Source organism: Cotesia typhae, unplaced genomic scaffold (assembly GCF_013202065.1).
Source record: "Cotesia typhae breed Kobodo isofemale line unplaced genomic scaffold, CoteBio_Ctyphae contig_5, whole genome shotgun sequence".
Classification (NCBI taxonomy): Eukaryota; Metazoa; Arthropoda; class Insecta; order Hymenoptera; family Braconidae; genus Cotesia; species Cotesia typhae.
Window position 1 is genome coordinate 10,741,694 of NW_027423757.1, and position 21,751 is coordinate 10,763,444.

Here is a 21,751-nt window from a genome sequence, read left to right on the forward strand (position 1 = left end):
ATATAATTATTTATTTATGAAAAAAAAATTTTTTTTTTCAACAGTAATAATTTTTTTTTACTTCATAAAATAAAGATCGGTTATTTTTTTTAAAAAAAAAATTTTACTTTGTCACCGTGGAAATTCCAAACTATTTTAAGACATAAAAAAAATTCAAACAAGAGAAATATGTTCAAATTAAAAAAAAATTTGATTATTCACATTCTAACTTCGTCGGTAAATTAAAATAAAAGGGGAAAAAAGACCGCTTAAATTTTTTAAAAGTAGAAAAATAAAAAAGCAATTGTTAAGAGGTTTTCCACCCCAAGAACTTTTTCATTTGCGGTAAGGACGATAGAACGATGATGTGCTTTGCGGGGAGTGTTTTACGAGTTCAGTAATACCCTTGAGTCCAGTGGGTGGCTGTTAATACTTCCTAGGAGAGAGGAGAGCGGAGAGCATGGAGGGAAATAAGAATGAGCATAATAGCTCTTGTGAAGTAGTTTGCCATCTGTGAATTTGGTATCTCCGCTCGTCTCGGGTGAAATTCGATAGCCGAGAATTCTTCAGGGACGAATTTACGTGGTTAATTGGCGAGATGTGTCGTCTTGGTCTTGCTCTTGGTCGACGATGTCGTCTTGGTCGCCACTTTGAGGGGGCGCTCTTGTATATTGCGTACTAAACTTCTCTCTCTCTCTCTCTCTCTCTTTTATTCTATTTTTCTCAAATTCACCATGCACATGCTCAAAATTCGCGTGTCTATTTTGGTGGCTAAGATGAGACGCTCGACGTCTTCCCGACGTACCTCGTCTCAGTGCGTTGCCCAGTGTTAGACAAGTGTTGGTAGACGACGCACCGAATTTCGAACGAGTAAACGCGTGGCGATAGGGCGCGGACAAGAGTCTAATCTTTATTTACATATTTATAAATAATAATTAAATGAAAGAACGAACAAGTTTATTTTTTAAAAATTTCTAATTAATAATCCAAATAAGATTATTTTAATTCAAGCAAGAGCTCTTGCTTCCGACGCCCGTATTATTTATTACGAACGAACGATCTGTTTTATCAATTATCACTCCGATAATTTTTAAATCCACTTTTATCATTATCATTGTTTTTATAACTACTCTGAATTTAAGATTGTATATTACAAATTTTATCAACGACGGATTTATTATTTTATTTGAATCTCTATCTAAAAACGAATACGAAATGGCAACCGCCATCGACCCAGTCGACATTGCAAATATTCTTGCACAAGAGTTGCTATTCCAACAGGTAAATCAGACATACTGCCCTTACCTGTCACGGCAAATTGCTGTATCTAATACAACATTTTACCTTGACAGTTTTACACTTCAATTACGTATCTACTTCAATTTTACTATTTTCTTCAATCGATGCATTATTTTTTTTATTACTCTATTAAAATGTAATTAGAAAATTTTATTTATTTAACGTCATTCATTTTTATATAAATCTATATTATTAAAAGAATAAGGAAAATTTTTTGTCCAGGATCGAAATTTAGTGTCATCTAGTTTAGATACATAATTAAGAAATTACCTTGTATCTCGAGAAATATTGATATTTTCAAAGATATAAGCTCATCCTGACATTATACTCATCAAGAGCTTTCAATTAAGTACCCACATCAATTTTTCATATATTTTATATATTTATATATATTATATATATAAATATATGAAAAATATATAAAAATGCATGTGGGTACTCAAATGAAAGCTCTTGATGAGTGTAACATCGGGATGATCTTATATCTTTAAAAACGTCAATATTTAAGAAAGTACAGTGTAATTTAACAAGTCATTGCAAGGTTGCTGCTAGTTACTAATGAATGGAAATGATAAATAATAAAATAATAAAAAAAATACTGTATCAACAATTTTTAAAAACCAAAACATTTAAAGATAAATTATTTTATCTTCTAAAATTTTACTATTACTTCACAAGATAAATGATAAAAAAATTAAAATTTTTAATAGACATTTACTCAACAAGTAATTTAAAAAACAAATTATTTACCGAGACTGACAAAAATTCTCAGGAAAATATATTTTTTGGCGGTTTTTAAAAACTTGTCAGAAGAGAGCACGTGGCAGATGTTAAAAAAGAATCGATATCTATCTCTGTTGTGCCGCTCACAAGGGGTAGACCTTGGCATGTGTGTGTTTACCTCCATCACGTATTTGTACTGTATGTCGACATCTATTTTGTATTTTTTTTTTTTTTTTTTTTTAATTTTGTTATATATTTTATTTTAGAAAAGTAACGCCGATTAGGTCGTCAAAGCTGTCGAAAAAAAAATTATAAATCACTTCAATTAATTAATTAAATCCTTGCGGATAAATTAATTTAATGCCTAATTATAATTACTTACTCTGTTGTTGTTAATAAAAATTATTAATAGCTAGCAAACAGGTCTTATCACTGTTTAAAATACTCCTCGTGTTTCACAATGTTTTGAATATTCTGGATACGGTATCACCCTTTTCTTAAACTCGGGTGGTGCAATAACAAACACGCGTTGCGATGAAAATGCCAGTTAAGTTGTTTTATTAATAGAATCCTCGATGAGGTGGCTCAAGAGTTGTTTAACTAATCTAAAGTACTGTAATGTTATATAGTATAATATTGTAAATACATGGATCGGTAAAATATAATAAGCGCTTTGTTTTAAATGGACCTCATTAGTGTTCAGGCTCATATTACAACCATTTAATTAAAGATTAAGCTTAATAAAAAGGATATTCACCTGGTTTATTGTCTGATATTAAGGTCAAGGCAGACAACCTCTCTTTTTTAGCAACGCTCTCTTTTTTTTTTTTTTTTTTTTTTTTTTTAAATCTTCTGGATACAATTTAGTATTTTTGATACAAGCCAAATTTATTTTAATTAAAATATTAAAATATTTTTATTTAATATTTTTTATAATTATTAATTAATGCATAAAAATTAAAAATGATTTATATTTCTTATTTGTTAAAAAATTTTTAATTTATTAAAATATTTTTATTTTTAAATTATTCCAAAATTTCAGTAAAAAAATTTCTTGATTTCATTTTTTTTTTTTTTTTTATTTTTAAACTATAATTTATCAAAAAATTTTAACTTTAAATCAATTAAAAATTTTAGTAAAAAAGTAATTTTTAATTTGAAATTTATTAAAAAATTGTAAATTACAAATTAAATAGAAAAAAATTTTTATTTTATATTTTTTAAAAAATTTAATAAAAAAATTATTTTTTAAAAATAATAATTAAAAAATTTTAATACATACCTAATTTTTTATCTACCATAAAGTATTGAAACTTTTTATTCTTTTTTACCCAGTAAAAAAAAAACCTACACCCATAAAAAGATCCAATTAAATACTGAAGGTATACTTACAATAATTTTTCAGCTCGAGAAGTATGTACCCACCGATGAGTAATTTAAGCGATGACATAAGTGTTTTGTCTTTTTAATTTAACCACGGAAATTCCCTAGCATTCCAGTTTAAAGTCTATAAGCTCCTTCCCTTTTATACCTGATCTTTATTTCTTCAGATGATTTATTATGAATATCGTGACATTTACATTTAAATATCTCCATTAAATATTAAACACATATATTTAAATTTATTTATTGAGTGGCGAACCCTAATTTCAATAATTAATATTTATAAATAAAAATAGTACCTTAGGAGTTTTTAAAGCTAGCAATAACAATATTTATATTTTGAAAACCCGTCAAGTGATATCATCGATAAATTTATACCTTATTACCACGAAGTGAATACGATCCATTAAATATATAAATAATAAATATAAATAATATTGTCCTGCAAGATAAGACACACTTGATTCGTCATCGTCACGTTTAAAATTAGACTGCTCAACTTAACTGAACCCTATAGTTGTGTGCATTTTTTTGTTTTAACTCATCAACTGCATGTACAACATAATTATTCAAGTTTATATTTAAATTTAATTTTATTTTAAATTTAAATATAACTATTTTGAGGATAAGAGCGCACGTGATTCAAATTAAACGCAGCTTGTTAGCAAAAGTGCATCCTCGAATAGAGAGCGCGGGCGTTGCTCTGGAAAAAAAAAAAAAAAAAAAAAAAGTGAAAAATTGCAATAATTTTTAATAAGTCTTGGGAAAAAAAAAAAACTAACTCTGTTATTTTGATATTTATTTTATAGCTGGCATCTCTAGACGGTCTGCACAGTGGTGTGCCCACGAGGACGACGCCTACACTGACACCGACGACCCTCCGCACCATCGAGCAGACGTTCCTCGAATTAACGAGCGAATCAGCGTCCCACAGTCGCGAGGCTGGTTTCGTTCCTCCTTTGGTTGAGCCGTCCCAGCCAACGCCGGCTCAGACCCAGAACAACAGCTTAATCACCGGGCAGAGCACCCTTAATCATCACCATCACTCGGTGCTACTGGAGAATCAGCAGAGCAGACCCCAGCAGCAGGCCCGCAGAAACATGGGCGGCAGGAGACCCACCAGGACGATCGGCATGTCCCCTGAGGAGGAAGAACGGCGACAGGTTCGCAGGGAGAGGAATAAAATGGCTGCTGCTAGGTGTCGCAAACGAAGAATGGATCACACCAATTCCTTACTAGAAGTAAGTTTACTTAATTTTCAATTTTACACACTTTTTTTTTTTTTAATTAATTTATTTTTTATTTTACAGAATTTTTGATCCAATTTATAAATTCTAAATATTTTCATTGGAAAATTACTTGAGAATCGTTTTAATTTTTTTTTTTTCTAGCTGGATTATTTTTTTTGCACTTGAAAAATCAATTTTTTTATTAAATAAAAATTTTTAAAAAAGCGCACTGATAAAAAATTGACTTTATTTAGAAAAAAAAAATTTTTTTTAACAAAAAATATAATTTTTACAAAGTTTGATTTAATTTGAGAATTTTTTTACTTGAATAAAAATTATCAAATTTTTTAAAGTAATTCATTTTTGAGTCAAGAATTTTTTTTTTTAAGTTAAGTTAATTTTTTTATCAGTGTAGGAATAATTTATCAATTGTTGAAGCATTTTTTTTTTTTTTTATTTTAAATGTTTCCCAGAATTTTTGGTTGAATTTTAAATTTAAAAAGTGACAAAAAACTAGATCATACTTTGGAGTAAACGAAAAATTTAAATATAAATATAAATTGATGTTTTTTCAAAAATAATTCCGGAAACTTTTGATGAATGTAATAATTATAATTATTTAAACTTTTATAACTTGACAAAATTTAATTTTATCATTGTAATTGAAATGCTCGATCTTAAATAATTAAAAAAAAAAAAGTGTGATTACTCTTGATAAAGATTTTAAATATTTAGAATTTATAAGAAATTAAAAAGTCTGAAAAATTAAAAATAATGTGTAAAGAAATGTTAATTAAATTGATGTGTCTCTCTGAGCCTTGATGAATTAATCAAACAAATTTTGTATAATATTTGTAATATATTTTGGAGGGCTGCAAGGGAGCTACGACGCTATGACCTTAAAATAATAAATAATAATATAATTATTTAGTAGTAATAAGCCTTAATTTTTTTTAGGAAACTGAGGGTTTGGAAAAGAAGAAACAAACACTCCAGAACGAAATCTCGCAGCTCCAACAAGCAAGAGATGACCTGGAATTCCTGCTAGAAAACCACCGAGCTGTATGCCGACTGGGTTCATCCTCGCCTCCTGACATAAAACCCGTGATAAAAGCCGAGTCATACATCGACAACAGCCCATTCCTCCACCCGAATAAATGCGATTCCCTGGACACCAGACCAAATCGCCCAAACTCCCTGCAGGTCGGTTCTGACAACAACAACCGACCAACTTCATTGCCGATTTTTGCCGCTAATGAAGCTAAAGAACGGCCAGACCCCCTGCAATTCAAGACCGTCGAGACGCCCTCATTCATGAAGACTTCTAATGAAGTTGCCGGAGTTCCAATAACGACACCCTCCAGCGGTATTCCATTCAACTTTGACTCTCTGATGGACGGTGGAACCGGTTTGACCCCAGTATCCACGCCGCTGATTCCCTCTTGCTCCTCGCAACAGAGAAACAATCTGTCCGCCGTTGATCTCAGCTCTCCGGACGCCAATCCACCAAAACTTGTGAGCTTGTGACGCCAGGAGGAACTTGACTACACCTCCAATGAACATGAACCGGCGTAAAGTTATTAAAAAAAATTTATTTATTGTAATTACATGCAAAAAATCCTGACAATTTTTTTTTTTTTAACTAATGTATTGTATTGGTCATTTTATTATTGATTATAATTATGATTATGATTAATAATTACTGTCATCTTTTTTTGGTTCATTTTATTGGAAGTTTTTTTTACCACGACGACATCGAACGAGTTGTGTGCTACTTCTTTGCGTCACAAACATCACAAGTTGCCATAAATGTATTTTTGTCGTTCTCGTCATCAGGACAAGAACGGCTGTATTTAATTAATATTAAATATTATTACTATTAATAAAATACGTCTTTTTAATTTAAGAGAATAAATTAAATATATTATAATAATAATAATAATATTTCTAAAAGTGAATTATTATTATTATAATAATAAACGAGCAAAGTTTTTTTTGAATTTGTCTTTCTGATGATAATATCATATTGTTAAACAATTGTGAAATTTAAAACGCGTTTCTTCACAATTGCTATTTAATGTATTTTTGTACTACGAAATATTTTAAATAAACTTGTGCTCTTAATTGTATAAATTTTTAAATTTTAAGGAAGTACGAGCGCTAGGCGGGGTGTATAATTTTATACACCAAAATTATTTTTTTTTTTTATTTATAAAAAACTAATATATGACTGTGGATTTTTTTTCTACATCTATCTAGACATTTTATTATAGTATTTTTTTTCCTCATAACAGAGTTTTCTGTTTTTTATTATTTTTCTTTTTATATTTTATTTTAATCAATTTTATTGTGAAAAATGAGATCCTTCAAATTTTTGGAATTTTTTTAGATATATTTAAATTTCATATTAAAAAAAAATCAAGCCTTTTATCAAAAGTTGCCTTGGTGCTCGTACTTCTTTGGTAAAAGATCCAGTTACTGACACTTGCAATCTTATTTTAATTAAAAAAAAAAAAAAAATCAACTCTAGTAAATTAAAAAATATAATTTTTTAATTAAAAATTTTAACAAAATTGGTTTTTTAAAAACATTAAATTTTTTTAATTAGAATTTAATTTAAAGTGTCAAACAACGAGGCCAGTGTCAATAATTAGGTTTTTTACTTTATTCTTGAAAAAAAATTTTTTTCAAGTTTTTAAAAAAATTCTATATTGCAAAAGCCAAAAGTTAATTTTTTTTTTTTTTTTTTTTTTTTTCAACAAAACTTAGTAATTGCGTTAAAAAAAAAAAAAAATGAGTAATTGTTATTATTAAAAATAAAATTTTTGTAAGGCTAAAATAAGTCCTTTGAGAAATAATTAGGAAAGTGGAGAAGTACATTTATAAAATGTTTATGAAATAAAAAATTTTGAACAAAAAATTTTTCTACTTTTACATTTTCTACGCAAGAGTTTGCGATCAATTTAAAAATATTTAGAATTATATTGATATATATTTTACACAATATCGTATTATACGATAGTTTATTAGTCTTTTTATATTGATAATTAAATAATTAAATAATTAATTGTAAAAAAAATAACAAAGACAATTTATTAAGCTCAAGCTGTATCGACTAAGCCATCGAATTATTTCTTAATAAATAAATAGATATCCAAGTCACTTGTATTGATAAAATAATTTTTTCAAAGGCAATTAATTCCCGAGTGCCTGCTCAATTTGATAAAAAAAAATTTTAATCTAAACTCACGACAATATTTTAAATGTAAACAATTTTTTAGTGGAAAAACACTCAAGTCATTTTTAGAAAAAAAAAAATTGACATTTGCCATTTACCATTGAATCTTGTCTATTTAAAAATATTTAATTAGCGAGTTTTATACGAGTTTTATACTAGAATAATATTTTAAAATAAATAGTTTTTAATCCCTCCAAGTAATTAAAAAAATAATAAAAATATAAATATATTTTATAGTGTAAAATTTTGCATGAGCTCCAGCAATATTACTAAATATATTAATATATACATTTATATTTAAATAAGATGTGATAATTTGTCAAACTCAATTTATAAAAAAATTTGTATAATTACTTGCTCTTGTATTTTACTCGATTATGTAATAATAATAATATTTAAATACAATCCACGATGCAATATATTTTTAGTCAAAATAAAAGTCAAACAATTATATAGAAAATAATTTCAATTTTTAATTATTTATTTTTCATCTCTTACCTTTTAGGCAAAATTATTTATCAGATCCTTAATTACTAATTACATATAAAAAATAATCAATTATTATTTACAATAAATAAATAAATATATTTTTTAAATTAAAATCCAGTAATTTGTTTGATAGCTTGTTGCTCTTCAACTGACCCCATACTTTGATAGTTCTCAAATTCAGATGAAAAACTTCCATTGCCGGACGTTATTATCCTTAGGGTCGTTGAGTATCCAAGTAATTCACTTAATGGTACCGAGGCTCTAAGTACCTATTAATTAATTAATTAATTAAATCAATTAATTAACTCTCCAATTTATTAGTAATATTAATAAAAAATAATTCAATAACAATTACTTTGTACTGCCCACGAACAGTAACTTCTTGTATTTGCGCTCTTCGTTTTCCAAGATCCCCCATCACTCTAGATGAGTATTCCTCGGGCATAACAACTTCCAATTTCATTATCGGCTCCAACAAAATGATCCCCGACTGTTCCAACATCTATAAATAATTCCTCTAATCAATATAAAATACCCCAATAACAAAAACAAGCCAATTATCGATATTAAGAGAGTAAGAAAAATTTTGTCTCCAGTATAATCATGAGATAAAATTTCTAGATACATAATTGAGAAATGACCTTGTATCTTGAGAAATATTGATATTTTTGAAGATATAAGCTCATCCCGATGTTACACTCATCGAGACCTTTCATTTGAGTACCCACATCAATTTTTCATATATTTTATATATATATATATATATATATATATATATATATATATATATATATATATATATATATGAATATATGAAAAATATATAAAAAATGCATGTGGGTACTCAAATGAAAGCTCTTGATGAGTATAACATCGTGATGAGTTTATATCTTAAAAAATGTCAATAGTACAGTACAATTTACCAAAAGTCATTATTAAATAAATCAAAATTTAAATTATTCATAGTTTACAAATAACGGCAGTCACATAGTGACTGCAAGGTTTCTAGTTTTAATTACCTTCCGTATACACTGAGCAATAGCTGATGAAATCATAGTATCAGAAGTACCCCTGCCGACCTCCAGCCAGTGTAACTTAACACCAACATCAATCAAAGAACACCCTAGCTTAGGTCCATGATTAAGTGCCATCTTGACGCCTTTTTTAACCGCGGCCATCGTCTTGGGATGAATATCCGCAATATTAGAAGCGCTTTCCTTAGTCTTATCAAACAACAGCAGCTCCTTGCCTTCATAATTAGGTATCAACGACAAAGTGACATTGACATCATGATTAGTACTTCCTATTTTGTGATGTGAGACAAGGGTGTCCTTGATGCCTTGGGTGATAGTTTCTTTATAAGCGATTTGCAGCGGGCCGAGATCAACGTCAATCTTATACTCAATCTTAATTCTCTCTTTGATTATATCAATGTGAAGCTCGCCCATTCCACCAAGAACAGTCTGACCGGTCTCTTCATTCAGAGTGACGCGAAGACTCGGGTCCTCTCTCTCCAGCTCCTTCAGCGCATTTTCCAGAGGAACCTGGGCCGACAACGAAGGCGGCTCGATGGAGCAGAAGAACACAGGATCGGGAATTCTGGCAGCTGAAAAAAATTTATCTTTCTCTGTTTCATCAAGATTTTTTATTTTAGCCGCAACGTTCTTCGCACGGCTCACCACCGCCGGGCTGCTGGTCAGCAGGTCTCCGGTGATGGTAAATTTGCAGCCAGCCAGCCCTCCGATGTTTCCTTCAGTCACTTCATCAATTTCTTCGTAATCATCAGCGTAGGCTGCGTAGAGTCTGCTTCCCTGCTCATATTTTTCTCTAGTTGCGTTGTAGACCTTCTGGTTCTTCTTCAAGCTTCCTGAGTAGACTCTGAAGAAGGTTATCGGGCCACGCTGCTTGTCATGCATTATTTTAAACGCCCTGGCTGACAAATTGTCCTCAAAGCAGCGGTACAAGCTCGCTTTTTTGTGAAGATCTGGAGATGGTAAGTAAAAAATGACAGCGTCCATCAACGGCTGGACTCCGATGTTTTTATAAGAGCTCCCTAGAAGAACTGGCATGCCTTTACGCTTGATGGTGCTGCTTCTCAACGAGTCAGCTATCACCTGGGTTGGTATGTCATCCAGCGAATCCTGCTCAATGATAAAATTAGCCAGTCCATCATCGATTGTCGACAACTTGTCAACCAACAATCGGCGCTTCTCTCTAGCCCGTTCCAGCAGAAAACCATCTTCCGTCTCTGCCAATTTTTGACGCAGCAGTTTTGTACCCTGGGAAGTCTTGTCGAAAATTATCTTCTCCAAGGTCAGCAAATCTAGAATACCAACAAAGCCATTGTCATTTTTAATAGGAAGCTGCACCGGCAGCGCAGTTACTTCAAACTTGGACTCCAAGGACTCGAGACACATGTGGAAGTTTGCGTCAGCTCGGTCCATTTTATTGACGTAAACCAACCGTGGGATACTGTATTTATCTGCCTGCTTCCAGACTGTTCTTGTTTGCGCCTCTACGCCTGCGGAACCGTCCAGAATCACCACTGCTCCGTCCAACACTCCTAAGGTCTGCTCCACGCCCATTGTGAAGTCAATGTGCCCTGGTGTGTCGATTAAATTGAATCTATGGTCTTTCCAATTGAAAGTTACTGCTGCTGATACTATCGTTATGCCTCGTTGGCGCTCTTGCTCCATATAATCAGTTACCGTGTTACCGTCATGGACTTCACCCATATTTTTTATGCTTCCTGAATAATAAAGCATTCTTTCCGTAGTTGTTGTCTTTCCTGAAAGATTCATTGTCAAAATTAATTTCAAGGTAGACATTAAAATAATAATAAAATTTGCAGACAGCTGACTATTTTTAGAATTTTTTTTTTCAATAAAATTATTATAAAAAAATTAAAAGAAAAAATTGCACATGTAAAAAATTGAAAAAACTAAACGTAAAATTTTTGAAAAAATATTTTTTTATTGTTAATTTTAGTTTCATTAAAATTATTCGACATTTTTTAATTTGCTCCATTTATTAAAATTAAAACTAATTTTTTTTTTTTTTTTTTTTTTTTTATTTGCACTTACAGTTTATAACTTTGTAATGATTTTTTCAATAAAAAAAAAATTATAAAAATTTTTAAACGTCAGCTAATTTAATTTTCATGAACAATTTTATATATTTTTTCATTAATTAAATTAGAACTAAAAAAATGTTGTAAAAAATTCCATACTTTGTTTTTTCAATTTTCTACATGTAGAATTTTTAAAAAATTCTTTTGTTATAAATTTTTTAATAAGAAAAATTCTAAAAATTGTCAGATGTCTTCTAACTTTATTTTAATAAAAAGACATCTAGAAATTTCTAGAGATCGGCAAACTTTATTTCCATAACCCCAAGACTTATAACTTGTAAAATAAACAATAAAAAAAAAAACAATTTTTTTTATTTTTTAGTTATTAAAAAAATCTAAAAATTTTTTAGACATTAACTAAGTTCACTATCATATAAAATAAATGTAAGATATTTATTTACCTGCATCGATATGAGCCATGATACCAATATTTCGTATCTTTGATACTCGACATTTTTCATCACTTTTTGACAGATCTTTAGAATAATACCTAACGCGAAATTTATTCCAACTTAATTTATTACCAAGGTTACGTATCAACATTTTTAATAATTATTTATTTATACACTTTTTTCATCACGTCAGTCCTCGATTAAAGAACGTAATTTCTAATGGCGGAGTTATCACGTGTTTGCCGCAAAAAATTTAAACTTTAATTAAAAATAAGTACCTTTTTTTTTTTTCTTCTTCTTTTAAAATTTATGTACTTTATCATTTCTTATTAAATTAAATTAAATAATAACACTAAAAATCATCACAAAAAAATATTAATTATAATTTATCATTAGATAAAAATAAATAATCACTTAATTAGTGATTCTTTTTAATTTATGAACGACATTTCTCAGCCGTTTGTGTGAATAGAAGATACAAAATAAGTACAAAACACACATTAAGTAAAACATGATTAAATAATTAAATGATTAATTAAAAAAATTAATATCAGCTGTCACCAGTTAAATATTATTTAGTTTGATAAATTTTATTATCAAAACGCTAATTTAATTATTATTTAAAATTTAAGTACCGATAAGTACACACGTTCAGACAATTTGATTGTCAAACTCTAAATGAATAACTCGGTGTACGCTCTCGCTCTGATGCACTGCTGCGGGCATGGCAAGACTCGTCAGAGCTCACGTGTACGTGCTGAAAGTCACGTACACATTTTCTATTATTATTGTTATTCATTATTATCATGATTGTAATTGTTATTATTATTATTCTTGGTGGTGAGCAGTGTAGACCCTAACTGGCTTTCATTTGACCTGGAACTTCCAACTGGAGATGGAAAGAACTGCGCGTGATTACTTGAGAGAGTAACGGAATAATAATACTGAAGTTAGCTGTCAGCTGTCAATTTTTTTAATTTTTTTAACGAAAAAAATTTCCACTAATAGTTTTTTTTATTTTTCGCAGGTCGAAATTTTTATTAAATTCTTAATTAATAATTACCTGTCAATTTCAATGTCATTAATCCAAACAGCTGATGAAGATAAATTGTAGATGAAGTTGCAAAAATTTATGCAATAATTAAAAAAATTTCCACATACTTTTTCATATTTTTTTTTATTATTAATAATACTGAAGTTAGCAGTCAGCTGTTCATTAAAAAAATTTTTTAATAAATAAAATACAGTAAAAAAATGCTTCTAAAAATTTTCACTTGTAATTTTTATTAAATTTTACATGTGAAACTTTTTAATTTAATAATTTTTTTTTTTATAATAATTTAATTGCCATAAAATTCTTAAAAAAATTTTTAATGTCTGTCAACTTCAGTGTCATTAATTATTATTATTTTAACAGGTAAATTATTTATAAATTATAGTCAGCTGATTCTGAAAATAAAAAACTGCAGTTGTAAGTATTAAAAAAAAATCAAGAGGAAATATCTACAAAACATTTAATAAAATAAAAAAACAATTTTTTAAGAATTAATAATTATTTATAAATTAGTCAGCTGATTTTGAAAATAAATAATTGCATAATATTCAAATTAGCTGTCACTTGATAATTTTTTAATTTTATTTAACAAAAAGATTTGTTCCAAAAAATGATTTTTAAAAAATTGTATTTTTTATTTTTTTTTAATTTCTAGATGTCAATTTTGTTTTTTGCCATTATTTATTTGTTATAAAATTATTAAATATGTGCTAGATTAATTTTCATAAAAATTGCAGTTGTAAGTATTAAAAAAAAATTTTAATAAATAAAAAAATCAAAAAGAAATTTTTACAAAAGATTTAATAAAATAAAAAAACAATTTTCTAACAATTAATTGTTAATTTTTAACAAAAGTAAGTAACTAATAGTCTGATTGTTATTTTGACAGATTCTGCCGTCGCGATAAAAGCGCATGTAAATGCAGCTTAATGTTATTATTGATTGTCGCCAATGAAAGGGAAGCTTAAGACATGAATGACGTAAAATGATCCGAGAGTGGTGTGTGTGTGTGTGTGTGTGTGTGTGTGTGTGTCGAGCGCTGGGACTGGACGGTCGAGAATTGTCACCGATAATCCCCCATCTGATTGGTTGATGCTGGCTTATGGACTTGGACATTTAACGAGCAAGGTATCTACACTTAAAAAATTATACAGATATAGAGATATATATCCATCAGCATCATCGACCATACCACCACTTTACATCCGCATTGATCTCCGTCAACGTCGCATCGACACACAAAGAGACCTTTAATATTAAAACCAACAGTTGGTGTTATCTTATACTTATATTAATGATTAAATCAGTTGTCTGACGTTATTCGTCGCAGCGCAACGTCAAGATACTTGTCAGTAGCCGCCTCATTGAATTAATCACTCCTTGATATAAAATATAGTGGAACGTCAGTTAAAAGAACAAAGCCAACAACAGGTGCCAGCTTGAGGAGCTCAGTATTGTTTGGATTTGGATTTAATTGATCATCAGCACAGCAGCAACCGGTAATCACTTGGACAATGGCAACTTACGGGGTCAGGAACGCAGCTATCACCACTATTTTGTTCGACCTGGACAACACGCTTATTGAAACAAGAAAGGGCGACAGTTTAGCTTGTAAAAAGGTACAGAGTGTATTTTTTTAAAATATTCGTTTTTCCTCAGCCATTATTTATTTATTTTATTATTATTTTTATTATTTTATTTCATTTATTTATTTTAGTCCTTTTTTTAATTTTTAAGTAGATGACTATTTAAAAATTTTAAATAATCTAGCAAAATATAGTGTGCGTGGAAACCAATAATCCAGCATATCGCAATACATAAAACCTTGAAGAGAAGTAGACAAAAGGGCGCGAGAGGTCATGTCATGTCGTCAGCAACTTCACGATCATGTGCGCACAATACAAAGCAGGCAGTAACCTTGTGTGTTTACTACTTTGGTAAATTATTATAACAAATGCGATAAAAATTACATTTTTTCGTTTTAATACTTTAATATAAATATTTTTTTATTTATTTATTTTTTTTTTTTTTTTAAATAATTTGCAGTAATTATAACAACAATTATAATTACTGCTGAACAATTGATTGATACACGGTTGATTGATATACGGTTTAAAAAAATATTTATAAGTGAATTTACTTGAATATTTTAACGTTGATCGATCACTAAAGTGCGCGGAGTGGTTTTGCTGTTGACGTTTTAAATGAGTGTTGTTTCAATGTATATATATATATATATATATAAATACATGTGTTTAAACTAGTGAGGTTATATTCAATACAAGATTTAGATTTACTTGTGCCACGGAGAATTTGGCAACGACTAAACTAACCCGCAGTCACCAGAGAGAGAGTAGAAAGCACACTCAGAGTGGTCCAGCAAAAGATCTACGGCGAGTAACATTTTATATTTACTAAAATAGAACAGTGTGTAATACGAGACGACTTCCTGATATAGCTGTTTCTTACTAAACTAACCACGTCGACGGAGGACTATTTTCGACGGAATATTCAACGGAGCAAAATTCAGTCTCAATAGTAGATAAGGAAACACGGCTAGTTAGTCGCTCAAGAGAAATAACAAGACTTATTTTGGAGGTTAAAATCACTGCACCGAGAATTTTTTTTAAAAAATTATTTTTTGGATTTATTTTTTTAACTCTCGGTCTTACTGCTGATCGCTGATACATCTTGGGTGAGTGCGACGCTTATTTTTAACCATACGACTAAGTACGTCGTGAGAATAACCTCAGTTAAGAAAAATACCAGCGAGGATTCAGTCGCTAAGATTTTTCACTTGAAAAAATTTTTTATTAATATTAATAAATATTTTTTGTTTTATTTTATTGAAGATCAAGAATTCGGATTTTCGTGAGTGCAAGTAAAGAAAATATTATTTTTTTTTTTCTGTAATAAGACAATTGATAAATCAAAGTACCAAAGGACAAGGCTAAAACGTACGTCGTTGGGAGTGATGCCAATTGGCTTTGGATCTATTTTAATTGAATGCGAAAGTGTGAAAATTATTTCACTTTTGTTAAGTGCTATCAGCAGTTAAACTTCAACTAGTCATTGGCAATTGATTTATATTCACGTTAATAAAATTAATTATTATTATTATATTTAAATTAATTAATTAATTAATTAAAATCAAGATGAGTATTCCAAAAAACGTGGAAGAATGCGTGAACGCTCTAAAGAAAGCGACCAGCGACTCGGCAAAGTTCGGAGCGGTTTTTATGGTGACAAAATTGGTGAAGAGCGATGATTGCAGCGCGGAGGACTATAAACTGATCTTCGAAGCCATAGGCTCTAAATTTTTGCGAAGATTGATGGTAAGCAACGACGTGCCCGCCGGATGTCCACCAGACATTTACAGATCAATTGCATTCTCAATTCTGACGGCTTTTTGCAACGAGCCGGAGCTAGCTCAGCACCCGGACATGATTTCCCACGTTCCAGCGCTCCTGGAGATAGTTTCACAAATAACCGACGACACTTCCGACGACATGCTGATCATCGTAAGCCAAGCTTACACCTGCTTGCAAAATATCGCGCAATTCCCAGTTGGACAAAAGGCGCTCTTGGAGCAGCGAGCGATTCCCAAGATGTGTGAAATTTACTCCGAGCAGAGTTTCCAGACCGACCAGGCGCTGAACATCCTGGTGACTCTGGTGAATCACCTGGGCCCTGAAGCCTGGGACCCGGTGGACACCGCGCCGTTCCACGCGATCCTCAACAAAATAGCCGTGGATTTCGAGACCGATCACTCGGAGAGAAAATTTGAGCTGTGCGGAATTCTCCAGGCTTTGATAGCTTCCTGCCGCAAGGACGCGGTCGTAGACACTTGTAAGGAAGAAACCTGGCCTCAGAGTTTGTACAAAGGACTCTTTGATATTCTCGGGTCCAAGATTGGAAAGAACCAGCGAGACCCGGCTTTGAAATTAGCCTCAACTGTTCTTGAATTATTCGGAGCTGAGTGGGCGCTGATGGACGAAGAAAAGCCCAAGGCATTCTTTTTATTGCTAATTCAATTGGCGTGCATTGAAGTTAGGATGCAGCTCGAGGGCAAGCAGCTTAAATCAGTCCTTCAAAATGCCGATTTAGTTACAGCTTGCTTTGTTATCCTGGAGGTTTCTTTGCAATACATAACTACGGACCAGCTGGACTTGGAGCAGAAAGAAAAACAATCCTTATACACGGCCCTTAAAGGAGCTTTTTCGGCAGTAATCGGTCTCCTTACATCGGTGTCAAAAATGAAAGAGCTGACTGATATTAAAGAAAAAGTATTTGTCTGCGCTATGGTCAGAGTTTTGGCTGCCTGGTTGGTTCAAGATACATCCGCAATGCGGCCGCAAGTCTACGCAGTTCTTCCCTACATGCTCACCGTCGCTAAAGACACCTTCTACGCATTCAGAAACAGAAAATTAGCTGAAAAATTGAAGGCCAACAAGCCTGAAGACTCATCATCGTCCTCTGAGCCGGTTGTCCATGATCCTCTCAGCGAGGTAGACGTCCTACGGGTTTTCCTACCGGCGCTGTGCCACCTGGCCGTCGAGGAAGACGCTAGAAAAATTATGCTCAAGCACAAGCAGGAAGAAATACTCTTCGACTGTCTCTCCTACCACTGGACGGTCGTACAGAACAAAAAACCTCCTGTTCCTAGATCAGAGCGGCTCAAGGCCATCAAAGAACCCCAGAAAGAAGTGGAGCCGAGAGTTTTGGAGGAAATGAAGGACTCACGCGCCGCTATGGTGTCCATTTGCAATGTCCTAATGAACATCACCGTCCTTGAAGCTAAGCTTGTTGAGCAATCGCAGACTTTCATTGCTCTGCTGAAGTTCATCTTTGATAACTTGCCGATTGTCAAGCAGACCAGCGAGAATCTGGTTCTCCATGGTCATCTGGCGGTCTTGGGGCTGCTACTGCTCAAGCAGCAGGCGAAACTTGCTAAGAAAAATGATTACAGCATCACCGGGTTCATCAGAGCTACCATTAGGTTCCTCTGGGACGCTTATATTGTTGATGAGAGCAACAATCCCACCGAATTGGTTGTTTCTATTTCTTACAAAGAACACTGGATGGAAATCATGGAGCTCTGGTTCCTCGGCATGCAGACCATGGCCAGTGTTCTCCAGCAGATTCCCTGGCTTGCTGAATTTGCTATTGAATCGGGCTGGGTTGAAGGCATCATTGATCTACTCAAGAAGGTCAAGATTGGATCGCTTCCTCCGAATGTCAAGTCTGCTTACGAAGATTTTCTTTGTCATCTGGTGAAAGCCGACTCCAAGGTTTCTACAGAGCTTAAGAAATACGACGCGCTTACTGTATGCAGAAATCACCGCATGATGGAGCTGGGAAAAAGTTTATTTGGAGATTAAAATTTATTTTTAAATTATTTTTTTCACACTGGCTTTTCGAATTTTTTAATAAGCTAGTGATAATTTTATAAACTAGCATTTATAATTATAATTATAAATTTTTTTAATTTTTATTAATAATATTATTGTTATTAATATTAGTTTTGATTATTTTGTTTTGTAGAAATAATTGCAGGTCATGTTTAACTATGTACATTGGTCATGTATATTTTAATAATGCATCACACCTAGAAATAGTTTCTGGCAAGGAAAATGAAGCTAAAAATATTTTAATAATTTTTTTTAAATGATAAATCATTAAATTTATTATTAAACATTTTTTTGCAACTCAGATTGTCTATCAAATAAAAAAAAAAAAAAAAAAAAAAAAAAAAAAAAAAAAATTCAATGACCTTCGTTAATTATTTTATCGAATAAAAAAAAAAATCTTTAGCTTCGTCTTCACAGCGGTGCTATTTTTATTTGTTTTTCCACTCTGGTGCGATTGAATATAAATAACCAAAGAGATGCAAGATTTAAAATAAATATATATTGTTTTAAAATAAAACATAAAATATACAATAAAAATCTCTTGTAAAAAAAAAAAAAAATAAAATAAAATAAAAAAAATAATAAGCTGGTAAAAAGCTGTAAGATTTGCAATTAAAAAAAATTGTTTTTTTCTAAAAAGTGTGTTAATTATTCCGTATTGATAATCCTGCCTACAATGTGTGCTATAAACAATTTAACATTGTTACTTAGACTTATTTGGAAGGAAATGGAAAGCAACTGCCAATTAAGTCTGTTGTTGGCACAACTGATTTTGTTGTGATTACAGCAGTGCCCGTGGGTGCGTCTTCAATGTGTGTCCAAATATATCGGCACGAGTAATATGAAAATGAGTCAGTGCAATTATTCTAGGTAATCATTAACAATGAATTAAGCGATCTTAATTTTAGTTATTATTTTATTTTTCATTCTACCGACTGATGAGCCCAATTTTAGACTGACAATTACAATTGCTACATTCAACAATTATACTTGCAATTTATTTTTTATTTTGTCTTGTTTTATTGATTTTTTTTTATTGTAACAAAAAAAAAAATAAAAAGTTTTTAATAATTTTTATTTAATAAATTATTATTAATAATTATTAAAAAAATTTTTCAATAATTTTTTAATAATTAAAATAAAAATAAATAGGTAATTAAAAAAAAAAAAAAAAAAAAAGTATAATTAATTGAATGCAGCACTGTCTAAATTGTTCCCTCTTGACTCAACATGTAACCACCTATGATAACAAAGTGCAAATTAAACTAATGATTCTAATTGTTTTACCCGAGTAGCTTGCCGAGGAGTTGACTACGCAGTACAATGTTCCGCACGAAGCGTCGACGAAGATCACCAGCAGCTACCTGAAGCACTTCAGAAATTGCCCTGACAATCAGGCGTATGATCTGGACACCTGGAGAACCTCTCTCTGGTCGAAAGCTCTGGGCGAAAAGTACTCCTGCATCGCGGATAAACTCTACGCAAGATGGTTGTACCTGCGGTACCGCTACCTCGCTCTGACTCCCGACACCCAGTCGATGCTAATGGAGCTCAGGAAGAAGTACGCGCTTGGCCTGATCACCAACGGCTCTTCCAACGCCCAGTGGGAGAAAATTCGCCAGCTGGACGTCTCTCGGTACTTCGACCTGATCCTCGTGTCCGGTGATTTGCCCTGGGAGAAACCTGAGTCCAGGATCTTTCACGAAGCTTGTCGCATTCTCGGCGCGCTACCCAGCAATTGCATCATGGTCGGAGATAAATTGGAGACGGACATATTAGGTAATTTAAATTAATGATCTTAAAGTCAACAGACGTCTGATCATTTTTTATTTTTATAATTAAATTTTTTTATAAAAATTTTTATTAAAAAATTTTAAATAAAAAATTCAAGATATAGAAATTTAAAAAAATTTTTAATACTTGAAAAAATTTTTTAAACAAGTGTAAACTTTTTAAAAATTAATTTTTTTTATCTATATAATTAAGAAAAAAATTTTGTGATGTATTTTTATGATAAAATTATTTTTTTTAATTAAATTTACTATCATTCTTACAAAAATTCTTACAAAAAAAAAAAAAAGTAAATAAAAGAAAAAATTCCACATGTAAAAAATTTAAAAAACTATACGTGCAATTTTTTAAAAAGAATTTTTATAGTTAAATTTGGTATTTTTAAAATTTATTTAAAAAGCAATCAAACTATGCAGGGTAATTTTTTTATAAATTAAAAAAAATTAGTAAGCTTGGCAGTCGCATAGAGACTTAATTAAAAAATTCCACATTTAAAAATTGAAGAAAATTACAAGTGTAAATTTAAAAAAAATTAATTTTTTATAAAAAAAAAAAAAATTTGTCAAATGTCTGGTGATTTCAGTAGCATGTAAATAAAAATTATAAATAATTATGATTGTATTGGAATTCAGATTATTTTAATTGAAATATTTATTATTTTATTTTAGGTGGTGTTGAAAGTGGATTAGGTGGTACTGTTTGGTTGCCAATTTCTGACAAAACACGACTGTCCGCGGATGATCCTAAGCCAGATTACACAATAAAGCGAGTAACTGATTTAATAAGCATTCTGAATCGTCGCCCAGGCGCTCCAGAGCTTGAGGATTCATCATCAAACGCCTCTGACGGCAGCTGATGAGAAAAATTTTACTTTGCGAGATTGCTCGCTCAAAACATATTCATCATTCACTTGTGAATACTTTGAATTTATATAAATATATATAATTATATTTTATATATATATATATGATGATTAAGATGGATAACCAATAGCGAAGGATCAATAATTATTGCAGAGAAAAATCGTCGAGACGACTTGACAAAACAAAAAATAATTGATCTCTATCTTTAATTCTTTAACAACTGTATAGATGTAATTTAGACAACACAAACTAAATAATTAACTTACTAATACCTATATTTAAATATATATACATATATATCTGAATGATGTACAGTTTGGGTGTGTATACTGGTTATACATACGCATGTTGATACACTATATTTTTTCACCATATATTTTATCGTTGTTTATTGATGCCTAGCATTGATTTCTCATGGACTCGATAATCTATTATTAAGTAATTACAAATGTAGTCATAGTTTATTGTAATAATTGATAATGATTAATAATAATCAACAAATAGTACTGATTGATGGTGATAGAAGCTTATATCCAGAGCACTGTGTAATGTAATTAAATATTTTATCAATAAAAAATAGATCTAAGAAGAAATTTATTATTTTTATTATTATTTTAATAATAGATTTATTAAAAAAAAAAAATATCGCGTTCCAATATAAAAATTAAATTTTTTTTTAAGTCGAAAAAAATTTTTAGTTTGAAGAAAAAATTTTTTTTGCATTTCTGCACATGAAAAAATACGTCAGTTTTAAAAAAAAAAATTTTTTA

The 21,751-nt window shown here is 30.6% G+C and overlaps 4 protein-coding genes across 9 annotated transcripts in view; 3 read left to right on the top strand and 1 right to left on the bottom strand.

The window, feature by feature from the left end:
• Nucleotides 1-7,850, top strand: part of Kay (transcription factor kayak) — a 27,307-nt gene extending 19,457 nt beyond the window's left edge. For 5 of the 6 annotated variants that reach the window (XM_074247456.1, XM_074247458.1, XM_074247457.1 and 2 more), the window contains 2 exons: nt 4,194-4,625; nt 5,571-7,850. In XM_074247456.1, coding sequence (XP_074103557.1) covers nt 4,194-4,625; nt 5,571-6,140 — 1,002 coding nt within the window. In that variant the 3' untranslated portion in view covers nt 6,141-7,850. Of the gene's footprint in view, nt 1-807; nt 1,261-4,193; nt 4,626-5,570 lie in introns of those variants that run through there. The other variant, XM_074247460.1, reaches the window with a different exon arrangement.
• A 461-nt stretch (nt 7,851-8,311) lies between these two features.
• Mrrf2 (mitochondrial ribosome recycling factor 2) lies at nt 8,312-12,364 on the bottom strand. The gene is made up of 4 exons (XM_074247453.1): nt 11,872-12,364; nt 9,360-11,128; nt 8,696-8,842; nt 8,312-8,609 (listed from the first exon to the last, which is right to left on the bottom strand). Exons 1-4 carry the CDS (start codon nt 12,011-12,013, stop codon nt 8,448-8,450), a joined length of 2,220 nt encoding a protein of 739 aa, XP_074103554.1. The 5' UTR covers nt 12,014-12,364; the 3' UTR covers nt 8,312-8,447.
• A 1,725-nt stretch (nt 12,365-14,089) lies between these two features.
• LOC141530388 (N-acylneuraminate-9-phosphatase) lies at nt 14,090-21,574 on the top strand. The gene is made up of 3 exons (XM_074247461.1): nt 14,090-14,535; nt 19,623-20,106; nt 20,787-21,574. The coding sequence occupies exons 1-3, from the start codon at nt 14,431-14,433 to the stop codon at nt 20,972-20,974; spliced, it is 777 nt and encodes a 258-aa protein (XP_074103562.1). The 5' UTR covers nt 14,090-14,430; the 3' UTR covers nt 20,975-21,574.
• Nucleotides 14,860-18,966, top strand: Neurochondrin (neurochondrin). Its single transcript, XM_074247452.1, has 2 exons — nt 14,860-15,611; nt 15,769-18,966. The coding sequence occupies exon 2, from the start codon at nt 16,072-16,074 to the stop codon at nt 18,295-18,297; it is 2,226 nt and encodes a 741-aa protein (XP_074103553.1). The 5' UTR covers nt 14,860-15,611; nt 15,769-16,071; the 3' UTR covers nt 18,298-18,966.
• Nucleotides 21,575-21,751: the final 177 nt, after the last annotated feature.